At 57.9% G+C, this 12,962-nt stretch overlaps 2 protein-coding genes across 5 annotated transcripts; both read right to left on the reverse strand.

The window, feature by feature from the left end:
- Window positions 1-308: 308 nt before the first annotated feature.
- LOC137457917 (centrosomal protein of 131 kDa-like) lies at window positions 309-7,153 on the reverse strand. Its single transcript, XM_068169668.1, has 9 exons — window positions 7,112-7,153; window positions 5,050-5,219; window positions 4,686-4,867; window positions 3,872-4,314; window positions 3,165-3,293; window positions 2,602-2,769; window positions 2,229-2,461; window positions 1,566-1,700; window positions 309-468 (listed from the first exon to the last, which is right to left on the reverse strand). Exons 1-9 carry the CDS (start codon window positions 7,151-7,153, stop codon window positions 309-311), a joined length of 1,662 nt encoding a protein of 553 aa, XP_068025769.1.
- Window positions 7,154-7,572: 419 nt separating this feature from the next.
- On the reverse strand, window positions 7,573-11,807 carry LOC137457913 (rho guanine nucleotide exchange factor 17-like). Of its 4 annotated transcripts, none has more exons than XR_010991486.1 (6): window positions 11,736-11,807; window positions 11,263-11,330; window positions 10,013-10,160; window positions 9,177-9,351; window positions 8,168-8,560; window positions 7,573-7,734 (listed from the first exon to the last, which is right to left on the reverse strand). XR_010991486.1 is itself a non-coding variant. In XM_068169661.1 (6 exons), the coding sequence occupies exons 2-6, from the start codon at window positions 11,271-11,273 to the stop codon at window positions 7,616-7,618; spliced, it is 588 nt and encodes a 195-aa protein (XP_068025762.1). In that variant the 5' UTR covers window positions 11,274-11,330; window positions 11,736-11,807; the 3' UTR covers window positions 7,573-7,615. The 4 variants fall into 4 exon arrangements, 3 of the variants coding, with proteins under 3 accessions (XP_068025762.1, XP_068025763.1, XP_068025764.1); XM_068169661.1 differs by having other exon boundaries at window positions 8,168-8,302; XM_068169662.1 differs by having other exon boundaries at window positions 8,168-8,302; window positions 10,013-10,299.
- Between the last annotated feature and the right edge of the window lie 1,155 nt (window positions 11,808-12,962).

Genomic DNA, 12,962 nt, shown 5'->3' on the forward strand with positions numbered 1-12,962 from the left:
TGAGGGCTGCGACTTGGGGGGGACGGGGGGACGGGGCCAAGCAAGGGAGGGCTACACACCACGAGGCATTTGGGGCGGGGGGAGGGGAGGCAAGGGGAGGGGAGGGAGTCACCTCCCCCGGCCCTGCCACCTTACCTGCATCAAGGTGCGCAAGGACTCCACGTAGGACTGCTGGCTGTCCAGCAGCGTCATGATGACGTGTTTCCTCGTGTCCTACCCGGGAAGGAAGGGGGGACAGAAGGACAAGATGAGGGTTTGGGGGGCGGGGTGGGGGGTGGTGACACGACGGCACGACGGAGAGGAGCAACCTAGTGGCCGTCGCTGGCTCGCTCGGGGCGGCTGCGAGGTCCGGGAGGCGGCCGGCTGGCCTCCAGCTCCCCCCTCTGCTCCCTCTCCAGCCCGATGGAGGAATCCGGGAGGATTAGCAAGTACATGACACCGAGCGTACAGACACTGCCTGCTTTCCTCCTCGGCAGCGTCAGCAGCCCGCCCCGGAGCTCACAGCCCTACACGGCTCGGGCCCGACGCCCTCCGGCTCTCCGCGGGCGCCTTGGCTCGGAGCGCTCCCCTAGGAATTCACCTCCCGCCCCAGCACCCCGGCGCCGGGATGCGGACCCCTAGCCAGGGGATTCGCAGGGTGCTGGAGCGGGATGGAGAGGGGCTGAGGGAGGGGATGGTTTGTCAGCCCTTGGGAAGCAGGTGGCTCGGGGTCTTGGTGCTGAGGCTTGGAGACCCACCTTGAGTGCAGCACCCAAGGGCAGAGCAGCCTAGGGGGAAGATGCTCCAGAGCACAGGCTCTAAGACACCCCAAAAGTGTGGGGCGCAGAGATGCTCCAAAGACTCTGAATGTAGACATGCCCCAAAAGTGTTGCGTGTGAGATGCTCCACAGACCCTGAGGGCTGTGAGACACCCCACAAATCTGCATGTGGATCTGCTCCACAGACCCTGAGGGCTGTGAGACACCCAAAAATCTGCATGTGGATCTGCTCCACAGACCCTGAGGGCTGTGAGACACCCAAAAATCTGCATGTGGATCTGCTCCACAGACCCTGAGGGCTGTGAGACACCCCAAAAGTATGGAGTAAAACCATGCCCCAGGGACCCTAGGTGTGAGATCCCCCAAAAGCTCTGGGCGCAGAAATGCTCCAAAGGCCTTGGCTTCAGAGACACCTCAAGGGTTTGGATGGTGTGGCTTCTCCAGAGACCCTGGATGTGACACCCCAAATGTTTTGGGTGCAGAGGGCCTCTGCTGACCCTAGCAAAGGAGACGATGGTCCCAAGAGCTGGGTACGTGTGGTGGTTTAGGCAGGGTGCCGGCCCGGATGCCACTGCACAGGCCACACCTGGGATGTTCCCAAAGGGGGCCCACAACACACACAACTCCCAAATGGCATCTGCTGACCCTTAGACCCTACACCTTTTCTACCTCACAGGAACTGCCTTGGCCTCATCAGGAGAAGCAGGCAGCTTCTTTGCTCCCACTCCACCTGGCCACAAATGACACGGCAAAGACTCCCACTCTTTCACTAACACAGGCAAAAGCCAACCAGACTTCTGAACCCACCTGAAGACTGAGGAATCACACTGGAAGATGCTCCAAGGAATTTCCCCTCGCTCCCCAGCAAGCCCCAGGCAGGGTGTGAGAGTAGGGTTCTCCTCCAGACGCCGCTGCCAGTGCCATGCCAGCCTCTTGTGGCTCCTGTGGAAAAGGCAGGAGCATCAACAACAGCTGCTGCTCACACAGGCACAAAGCTGTCCCCCAAGTGGGAGATTTTGCTCTTAAACTTATGAACAGAGACTTCTGAGCCCCCCCCCACCAATGTCTTCCTGCTTAGGCGTCCGAGAGACCTGTGCTCTGGCTTTGGGGGACCTTTGCTAGAAGGTGGAGAGGACCCTGGCTCCTGCTCTCCTCCCAGTGCATACTCAGCCTGGCCATGCACCGTCAGCACAGCACCTGAGAGAGGACGTTTTGCCTCACAGGCTCCTCTTCTGTCCCCTCTGCCTTTTCCAGCCTGTCTGTCCCAAGAGGGAGGACAGCAGCAGCAGAAAGGGAGCTCCTCTTTCCCACCCTACGTGCGGGAAGACGAGAGGCCTACAGCAAATGCTGACAAGAAACTGGCTACAGCATCCCCCGGATGGGCCTGAGGAGCTCTGGTACCTCAGGGGCTGTCAAGAGAACTGTTCCCAGTGTCTTGTGTGGGCACAAAGAGAAAACATTTGCCCTTACAGTTCTAAATCCACTTGCAGGCTCCTGATGGTTTTGTCGCTCATCTGATAAAACTCCATAAAGGACTCTTTAGCTGTCTTCTCAAAGGCCAGTTGCCGCTCGGTCTCCTTCTGCCTTCTCCGGGCCCTCTCCAGCTCCTGCTCCAGAGCTTGACTCTTCTGCTCCAGCTTTATAATCTTTAAGGAGCTGGAGGCTTCAAGCAGTTTCAGGGCATTGCCTGCAGATGCCTCCAACTAAAAGAGAAGAGGTAGCCTTTTACAGCTTCCCTCCATGGCACCAAAGCCACCAGGCTGCCCAAGAAAGCAGATGCCCAAGAGAAGACACCTCACAGACGGGGCCACAGCCACACACATCCCACGGGAACATAACTCACCTGCTCAATCTTCTTCAGAAGCTTCATCTCTCTTCTCCGTGCCTGTGCCTTCTGCTCACACTGCTTCCTTTCAAGAGTCACAAGCAGCCCTTGCAGCTCCTGATTCCTGGCTGCGAGCTGCTGGCATGCCTGGGACTCCAGCTGCAGCTCCATGGTCAATTTGCCTATCTGAAGTGGGGAAAAAGCAGCCTGCCTTAGGCACAGGGGTCTGATGCCTACTGTCACTCACCTGTCCTTCTTGGCCATTCAGAAGCCTGACAGCTCTTAGAGCAAATGGCTGATGAGACACAGGCAAGCAAAAGAGGACTTTCCTTCCCCCAAAGGCTGCTGCCAGGCAACTCAGCACCAGCCGAGCGCAGGCACCCGGAGAGGAAAAACCTTGTGAGGCAACAGCCAAGCCCAGAGACGCCTGGGAGTGCCTGGGGTGCAATATGGCATCATGGCCACGGCCGCTGGACAGTGGTGGAGCAGAAGTGAGGCTCCAAAGAGCATAGCTGCCTCACTCCTGCCCACCCAGATGCTGCCCCCAGGCTACTGCTTTGCCCCTCAGAGACTTTGCATACCTTGTCCCTATCTTCCTTCAGCTCTTCTTTCAGGCCACTGCAGGCACAGGCAGAAGCACTGGAGGTTTCTGTTAGCTGCAGGCGACTGAGGGCAGGCTCAGGGTGTCCTGGCAGCTGTCCCCCTCTTCTCTAGGGAAACAAGAAATGTCATTGCTTATTAATGAAGGTGTCTCTATCCAGGCACATCAAGAACTGTCTCAGCCTGTCCTCCCAGGGGTACAGCTGCAGCCCCAATCATCTTTGTGGTCCTCCCCTGGAGCTGCTTGAGCAGCTCCATGTCTGATTTGTGCTGGCAGAATCCTTTCCCTTCACCCGCTGCTGCTGCCCACACTGCTCCTGGTGCACTCCAGGATGCCACTGGCTCTCTGCGCTGCAAGTGCGCATAACCAGCGCCTCCCAGACACCAACCACTGACCGCAGCTCTGCAGTCTGTCTAGACAATTCCTTCCCCACCCACTGGGCCACCCCTAGAAAGCCAGGTCTCTTCACTCTACAGACAAGGATGTTGTGTGGGACAGCGTCAAATGCCCTGCATGAGCCCAGGGCGCTGACAGTAGATACACAGACACACACGTACAGAGGCAGCAGTGTGTCTCAAGGCTTGCCCAAACCTTCTGCAGCACCCCCACCCCCACAACAAATCTGGGCAGTGCTCCCCTCTCCTCTTCATCTACTCTCTCGGCCTCACACGCACAGGCATCGCTCACCTGGCCTTCTTGGCCACCCTGCTGCAAGTTGCTCAGCTGCTGGCGGAGGGAGAGGTTCTCCTCTTTCAGCTGAGCCACTTGGTGCTGCAGCACTGCTGCCTTCTTCATCCTATCAGCTTGCTCTTCCTCTTGCTTCTTTTGCTGAGCTTCCAGCTCCTTCGCCATCCTCTTCAGCGCTCTTTTTGCCTTCCCCAAAGCCTCTGTCTTTTCCTGGAGTGCTTTATGCAGTTGGCTCACCTCACCTTCCAGCCTGCTCACATTTATGTTTACATTCTCCCCATGGAGTTGAAGCAGGCCCTTGCTGACTGCATTCCTGTCCACGATGCTCTCACTCAACTTCTCTTCAATCTGAGACAACTGCTCTACATGTCTCTGCAACTTGGCAGCCTGCTCAGACATCCACAGCTGGGCATGGTGCGGGTGGAGCTCTGTGGTGCACTCCTCTACAGGAAAACCATGTAGTTTGGGAATCAGAGTGAGCTTGGACAGCCCCATGATGCCTCCAGTGCCTTCCCAATCACCTGGCTTCCAGAGGCACCCTTAGCAGACACACACACCGCAAAGCCTTGAGATCCCAGCCAGCCCCCTACCAACACGCAGCTGGTTTCCAGCTTGGGAATGTGGTTTCCTGCAGCACACAGACCTGTCCCACGTGCCAGGGAGATGTCGCCAGGTGCTCAGGAACCAGCCCCAAAGGAAGCAGCGTCTACAGAACCCTGCTCTCCTTGGACCGTGCCTAGCAGAGCATCTTTGCCCAGCATCAGCAGCACCCCCACACCACCCTTCCCGGTCTCCCAGCTCCACAGCAACCTACCGAGAGGGCATCTGACAGCCTCGTCCCCACGGCCTCCTTGCGGCTGCACAGCGCTGCCTGCTGCGCTCACAGCAGGGGCAGCCTTCGTCTCTCCAGCAGCTCCCGCTGCACACAGAGCCCAGCTCGGAGCAACCTCTGCCCTCTTCCCCTGCTCCCGGGGCTCCACAGCCCGTGCTCTGCAGCTGTCAAGAGAGAAAACACAGCCCCGTGGAGGCCCGACCACGGCCCTGCTCACAGACCCTTCTCACCCGCCCGGCCCAGAGGGAGCTCCTGCAGAGGAGGAGGAGCCACAAGCCGCGGGGCAGGACGAGAGCCCCGGAGGCTGCCACCCAGCGCCTGCCTGCCTCTGCCCCAGCCCCACTACCTGCGCTGCTTGTGCTGGCTGCTGCTGGCATGCTCCTGGCCCTCAGGCTGCAGCTCATCTCTGCCGCTCCCACAGGGCATGGGGCTCACCCGGGCCGTCCTGCGCCGCAGGAACCTCAGGACCCTCTTCATGGTGATCGGCAGCAGCACACGGGCAGCTTGCTGCGGGCTCTGCCACCACCACAGCCACCACGACCACTCCTCCCACTCCCACACCACCAGACCCACGCAGAACAAACCTCACCACCACCACCAAACCACAACCACTCCACCAAACCACACCACCAGGACCTCTCCACCAAACCACACCACCAGGACCTCTCCACCAAACCACACCTCCACAACCACTCCACCAAACCACACCTCCACAACCACTCCACCAAACCACACCTCCACAACCACTCCACCAAACCACACCACCACAACCACTCCACCAAACCACACCTCCACAACCACTCCACCAAACCCAAACACCTGAACCACTCCACCAAAAACACACCACCACCAACTCACCACCACACCTACAGCACCAAAGCCACCAGACCCACACCACCAAAACCACTCCACCAGACCCACACCACCTAAACCACTCCACCAAAACCAAAGACCCAAAACCACTCGTCCGAACCCAAACAACCAAAACCACAGTCCCAGAACCACACCAGAAGAACCAAACCACCAAAGCACACCACCAACGCACTCGCCTAGCACACTCAGCACCGCCAGGTACCGAGTACACAGACGGTTGCCAAGGTGCCACAATTCAGGAACCCAGCTGTGACATCAGCAGGACCCTGGCTGAGGCCAGCAGCAGAGGCCAGTGGCTCAACCCAGCTCCTTCCTCGGCCCTTTGCGCTGTCCCTGGAGCCCTGCCGATGCCTCTCAGAGCATCCCCCCACACCTCGGCATCCCTTCCGGCACGCCCTGCACCGTCGGTGTTCTGCCATTTTGGGGGGGGGGGGGGGCTCCTCAGGAGCCTTTTCCCATAGCTTTCACCAGCCTGAACAACCCAACTCTCTCAGCCTGTCCACACAGTAGTCCTCAACTCATTCCTGTCTTCTCCTCTGGAGCAGCCTCCACAGGTCCCTGTACAAGTGGCAGCAGTTACTGACTCATCCCAGCTCAGGGGTGTCACAGCCGAGGAGATCCAGGCCTGATGGAGAGCACTTTGCAGCTCTTGGCACTGGTGCTGCTAAGGAAGGAGCTGGAGGTCTCCCTTTGGAGCTGCAGGGCAGCCACTGCCCTGTATTGGCACGTAGGAAGCGCTGCAGGAAGGCAAAGAGATTTCTGAGGCTAATGCTGCCATTGAACAGCCTCTGATCACCTTCATGGCCTACTCCAGCCCTGCTCCAGCAGCTCCTGTGCCGAGACCCCCAGAGCAGGAGCCAGCACTGCAGCTGGGGTCTCAGCAGAGCGGAGCAGAGCAGAGCAGAAGGGCAGAATCCAGGGCTGTAGCCCAGGACAGGCTTGGCTTTAAAGGAGGTTGTGTCACTGGTGGAGGGAGGTCAAGGGGAAGGGAGGCCAGGGAGCACTTGCTGGGGGTTAGGAGAGGAAATGGTGAACTGCTGTGACCGGGTTTGTGCAAGCTGGGTTTCCTCAGCTGCAGAAGAGGAAAGCAGAGCCTCGACCATTGCCACTAGCTCGGATGTGTTCCTTGATGCCAAATCTGGTTGGTTTGGGTGTTTTTTTATCAAGGCTTTGGAGACTGCTGCTGGCTTCAAAGGCCTGAACATTGTGGAGGTGACCTCCTGGATGTCACCTGATGTACGACGTCTCATGGGCCTAAAGGTGGTTGAACGTCCAAGGGCTGTGCCTGGCAGAGGTGGCTGAACCACTAGGCTTGGGAATTCCTGGCCTTTTTTTGACCCCTTTTCTACCTTTTCTTAGGGAATACAGCCCTGCTGGGGGCAAATCTGCTGTGTGAGATGTCCTGTCTTCCCCCTGCAGCGAAGACAGTGTGAGCCTCTGCCCCAGGCCCGCTGCTTCTGCTGGCTGCTGCTGGCACGCTCCTGGCCCTCAGGCTGCAGCTCATCTCTGCCGCTCCCACAGGGCATGGGGCTCACCCGGGCCGTCCTGTGCCGCAGGAACCTCAGGACCCTCTTCATGGTGATCGGCAGCAGCACACGGGCAGCTTGCTGCGGGCTCTGCCACCACCACAGCCACCACTGCCACTCCTCCCACTCCCACACCACCAGACCTACACCATTAGGCTAGAACCACACCACCAGAATCTCACCACAAGAACCACAACACAAAAAACTCACCACCAAACCACTCCACCGGACCCTCTCCACAAGCCACAATGCCAAACCACACCACCAGAACCACACCACTAAAGCCAAAAAACCAAACCACACCACCAGAACAACAGCACCAAACCACGCCAGAAGAAGGAGAGCTTGAGCCTCATTCTGAGAGCAGGGGAAGAGGAGCTGGATTTCCTGCCGGGGATACCCAGGTGTCTCCAGCAGCAGGACTGGTTTAGGCTCCTGGCATGTCGATGGAAACACACAGCCACCTCCTCTCAGGGTAAAATAGTTTATTGTGGCTGACAACCTGTGGTCAGCTCAAATCAAAATGACATCAGTGCCAACAAATAAAAAATAGACATCAGTTCCCAGTGGTGAAAGAGCAGGAGATGTCCAGGCAGAAGCCCACGCACATCTGGTTGTGTTGTCACGAGTGGCTGGGAGAGACAAAGCAAAATCCAGAGTTAGTTCTACGGCAGCAGACCCAGCCCAGGAGATGTCCATGCACAGCCATCGGCCATGACAGGACACTGTCAAGCTGTGGAGACATGAAAGCCCTCCAGAGGAAACAAAGGGTGAAAGGGACACACAGAGAGGAAGAAAGACCATTTTCCATGACTGTCCACTGCCTTGCTAAAGCCCAGGAAAGAAAGTCCAGAGGCTCCAAACAAACCAACCCAGGCACACCCCCAAATGGCATCTGCTGACCCTTAGACCCTACACCTTTTCTACCTCACAGGAACTGCCTTGGCCTCATCAGGAGAAGCAGGCAGCTTCTTTGCTCCCACTCCACCTGGCCACAAATGACACGGCAAAGACTCCCACTCTCTCACTAACACAGGCAAAAGCCAACCAGACTTCTGAACCCACCTGAAGACTGAGGAATCACACTGGAAGATGCTCCAAGGAATTTCCCCTCGCTCCCCAGCAAGCCCCAGGCAGGCTGTGAGAGTAGGGTTCTCCTCCAGACGCCGCTGCCAGTGCCATGCCAGCCTCTTGTGGCTCCTGTGAAAAAGGCAGGAGCATCAACAACAGCTGCTGCTCACACAGGCACAAAGCCACTTGTTGCTGCAGCACTGCTGCCTTCTTCATGCCATCAGCTTCCTCTTCCTCTTGCTTCTTTTGCTGAGCTTCCAGCTCCTTTGCCTCCTTGGTCCTCTTCAGTGCTCTTTTTGCCTTCCCCAAAGCCTCTGTCTTTTCCAGGAGGGCTTTGTGCAGTTGGCTCCCCTGACTTTCCTGCCTGCTCACATTTAGGCTTGCATTCTGGGGGAGTTGAAGCAGGGCCGTGCTGACTGCATGCCAGTCAGTGATGCCCTCACTCAACTTCCCTCCAATCTGAGGCAACTGCTCTGCATGTCTCTGCAACTTGGCAGCCAGGTCAGACATCCAAAGCGGGGCAGGCTGGAGGTGGAACTCTGTGGCCCACTCCTCTACAGTAAACCATTCAAAAGCCTGGAGCTCATTCAAAAGCCTGACAGCTCTTAGAGCAAATGGCTGATGAGACACAGGCAAGCAAAAGAGGACTTTCCTTCCCCCAAAGGTCTCTGCCGGGCAACTCGGCACCAGCCGAGCGCAGGCACCCAGAGAGGAAAAACCTTGCGAGGCAGCAGCCAAGCCCAGAGACGTCTGGGAGTGCCTGGGGTGCAATATGGCATCATGGCCACGGCCGCTGGACAGTGGTGGAGCAGAAGTGAGGCCCTGAGCATCAACCAAGTCCAACCCAGAACCCTACTCCTACAAAGTTCACCCCCTCAAACCACAGCCCCCAAGCACCACATCCAAAACCCGCTGGCAACCGCGACGGGCATCCACAGGAGACCCTGATGGGTACGACCGCAGTGGGCACCCACAGGAGCTGTGCCTCCAGCTGGGGACTCACCAGCCAGCATTTTGTGCACGGGAGGGGTGATGTCAGCTTCGGCCAACTGCTCGTAGCTGGTGGCGTGGTAGAGCCGGACCTGGGCACTGCTCTGCAGTGCCACCCAGACGCCGCTGCCCACGCTCACCATGCAGGTGACGCCGCGCCCGCTGTCCTGGCCCACCTGGAGCGTGTGCTGGGGGTGACAAGAGGCACAGCCATGCCAGTGAGGCTGCTGGGGGGGTTTCAGGCTGTGCCTTTAAAATTTCCCCACAGATCTTGAACAGAAAGCAGTCAAACGTCAACAAATCACTGCTGGGTGGAAAACGGGAAAATAAAGATCAGCTTTTTCATTTGCTTCCAACTGAGCTGCTCTGGCAAATTTAGTGTTGGGGGGGGGGAACTTTCAACCCACCACAATGCCAACAAACACAGGATCACAGGCTCCCAGGAGGCCAGGGGTTGGAAGGGACCTCTGGAGATCGTCAAGTCCAGCCCCGCTGCCAGAGCAGCACCATAGAATCCAGCACAGGTCACACAGGAACACATCCAGATGGGGCTTGGAAGACTCCAGAGAAGGAGACTCCACAGCCTCTCTGGGCAGCCTGTGCCAGGGCTGTGTGGCCCTCACAGTTAAGGAGGTTCTGCCTCATGTTGAGGTGGAACCTCCTCTGCTGCAGTTTACACCCATCGCCCCTCTCTATCCCAGGGTGCAGCTGAGCAGAGCCTGTCCCCTCCCTCTTGACCCCCAGCCCTCAGGTATTGAAAACCATTTATCAAATCCCCTCTCAGTCTTCTCTTCTACAGACTAATGGTCACCACCACCCCTCCAGACCTCCCACTGCTGCCCACTGTACCTCTTGTGCCAAGGTGGTGTGCTGAGGACGATGACTTGGCTGTGGCAGCCGCACCACAGCTTCCCGGCCACTGCCACCATCTTGGTGATGAGGATCCCTGGGGAGCCCAGGGACAGGCATTTGGAGTTTTGGGGGTCCCAGAAGCAGCCTGTGAGGGTGGTGGGAGTGGGCTTGGTAGTCAAAAGTCTGCCAAAGAAATCTCCATCTTCACCAAGCCATTAGGACCATCCCATGTTGTGGGGGGCGGAGATGTCCACCTCCAGGTCCTCAGCAAAAGGGGACATGAGCTGAAGACACCAGGGGATGCAAGCTGGTAGGCAGGGACCAGAAGGAGGAGGCACACCTCCACCTGACTCCAGTTTTGGGTCTCCAGAACCCTTCAAGGGATGTCATAGAATCATAGAATTGTCAGGGTTGGAAGGGACCTCAAGGATCAGCCAGTTCCATCCCCCCTGCCATGGCCAGGGACACCTCACACTAGAGCAGGCTGCTCACAGCCACCTCCAGCCTGGCCTTAGAAACCTCCAGGCATGAGGCTTCTGCCACCTCCCTGGGCAACCTGTGCCAGGCTCTCACCACCCTCCTGGGGAAGAACTTCTTCCTAACATCCAATCTGAATCTACCCACTTCTAGTTTTGCTTCATCCCCTCCTGTCCTACCACTTCCTGACACCCTCAAAAGTCCCTCCCCAGCTTTCCTTCAGATACTGGAAGGCCACAAGAAGGTCTCCTCGGAGCCTTCTCTTCTCCAGACTGCACAGCCCCAACTCCCTCAGGCTGTCCTCTTAGAAGAGGAGCTCCAGCCCTCTGCTCCTCCTCGTGGATCTTCTCTGGACACCCTCCAGCACCTCCAGATCCTTCCTGGAATAGAGGCTCTGGAACTGGACACAGTGCTCCAGGTGTGGTCTCACCAGACTGGACTAGAGGGGGAGCATCACCTCCCTCAACCTGCTGCCCCTTCCCTGCCCCAGCCCTGGAGGTGTTCAAGGCCAGGTTGGATGAGGCCTCGAGCAACCTGGGCTGGTGGGAGGTGTCCCTGCCCATGGCAGGGGCTTGGATCTAGATGACCTTTAAGGTCTCTCCCAACCCAATAGGATTGTATGATTCTATGATACTATGCAAGCAGGGAAGCCACCAGCACCTCAGGCATCCCTCAACAAGGGGCTGCCCATGCCACCCACCCAACAACTATCCCTTTGGGGCTGCCTTTAACCCCACCAGTACCTTTGGATGTCTCCAGACCAGCCTCACCTGCCTCCCATTGGTACACAACAGGCTCCCCATTGGCCAAGGAGACAATAACTTGGTTATCCAGGTACCTGCAGGGAGAAGAACTCGTTGGCAACCAGATGAAGAGTCCCAGGATCACAGGACCACAGGATGCTAGGGGTTGGGAGGGGCCTCTGGAGATCAGCGAGTCCAGCCCCCCTGCCAGAGCAGCACCATAGAATCCAGCACAGGTTGCACAGGAACACATCCAGATGGGGCTTGGAAGTCTCCAGAGAAGGAGACTCCACAACCTCTCCGGGCAGCCTGCTCCAGGGCTCTGTCACCCTCACAATCAAGAAGTTCCTCCTCGGCCTGAGGTGCAGCCTCCTGTGCTGTAGTTTACATCCCTTGCCCTATCAACAGGGTGAAAGTCCTGCTTGCCCCCCCACCCCCCACCCCGAAGCACCCTGCTAGGCACATCCTAGAGCCAAAAGAGCTTCTTGCTCATCACTTACAAGATGCACATGACAGCAGCAGCGTGTTGCATCTTCACGCTGCTCTCCCCGTTACGGATGTTGTCCGAGGACTGCTACACGTGGATGCTGCAGGAGAAGAGCAAAGCTGGAGGCTCACCTGGGATGGGGGTGGGGAGGGGCTCTACCCCATATTAAGTGTCATAGAATGGTCTGGGATGGAAGGGACCTCCAAAGGTCATGCAGTTCAACCCCCTCTGCAGTTAGCAGGGACATCCTCAACTAGCTCAGGTCGCCCAGGGCCCTGTCCAGCCTCACCTTGAATATCTCCAGGGATGGGACCTCAACCATCTCCCAGGGCAACCTGTTCCAGTGTTCCACCACCCTCATGGCGCAGAACTTGTTCCTAACATCCAATCTAAATCTGCTCTGCTCCAGTTTGAAGCCATTGCCTCTTCTCCTGTCACTGCAGGCCTTTGCAGTCTCGCTCCACCCTTCTTGTAGCCGCCTTCAGATACTGTAAGGTCACTCTTAGGTCTCCCCACAGCCTCTCTCCCATTCACAGAATCACAGAATTGTCAGGGTTGGAAGGGACCTCAAGGATCAGCCAGTTCCATCCCCCCTGCCTTGGGCAGGGACACCTCACACCAGAGCAGGCTGCTCACAGCCACATCCAGCCTGGCCTTAAAAACCTCCAGGCATGAGGCTTCCACCACCTCCCTGGGCAACGTGTTCCACTCTCTCACCACCCTCATGGGGAAGAACTTCTTCCTAGTGTCTAATCTAAATCTCCCCTCCTCTAGCTTGGATCCAGCCTCCCAGTCCTATCACTCCCTGACACCCTAAAAAGTCCCTCCCCAGGTTTCTTGGAGCCCCCTTCAGATACCGGAAGGCCACAAGAAGGTCTCCTCGGAGCCTTCTCTTCCCCAGACTCAGCCCCAACAGCCCCAACTCTCTCAGCCTGTCCTCACAGGATACACACCAGCCATCCTCACAGCCCAACCACATGGAGCTCTCATGGCCTTCAGGGTCCAGGCTGAGGAGGTCCTCCAGGCTGCCCCAGGTGAAGGAGCCGCGGCTCGAGCGGCGCAGGGCTCGCCCCTCCGCAGGGCTCTCGCCGCGCCGGCTCTGCCCAGAGCGGCCAGTGATGGGCATGAAGCCAGCTTCTGGCTCTTCCTCTGAGCTCGTGGTCTCCACAGAGGCCTCCGTGCAGCTGGGGAGCTCTTCATCTGTGCAGGAGGAGGAAGGAGGAAGGAATGGGGGACAGAA

This window comes from Melanerpes formicivorus, unplaced genomic scaffold (genome assembly GCF_026170545.1).
Source record: "Melanerpes formicivorus ecotype bairdi unplaced genomic scaffold, bMelFor1.0.p_v2 SCAF_209, whole genome shotgun sequence".
In the NCBI taxonomy this organism is placed as follows: Eukaryota; Metazoa; Chordata; class Aves; order Piciformes; family Picidae; genus Melanerpes; species Melanerpes formicivorus.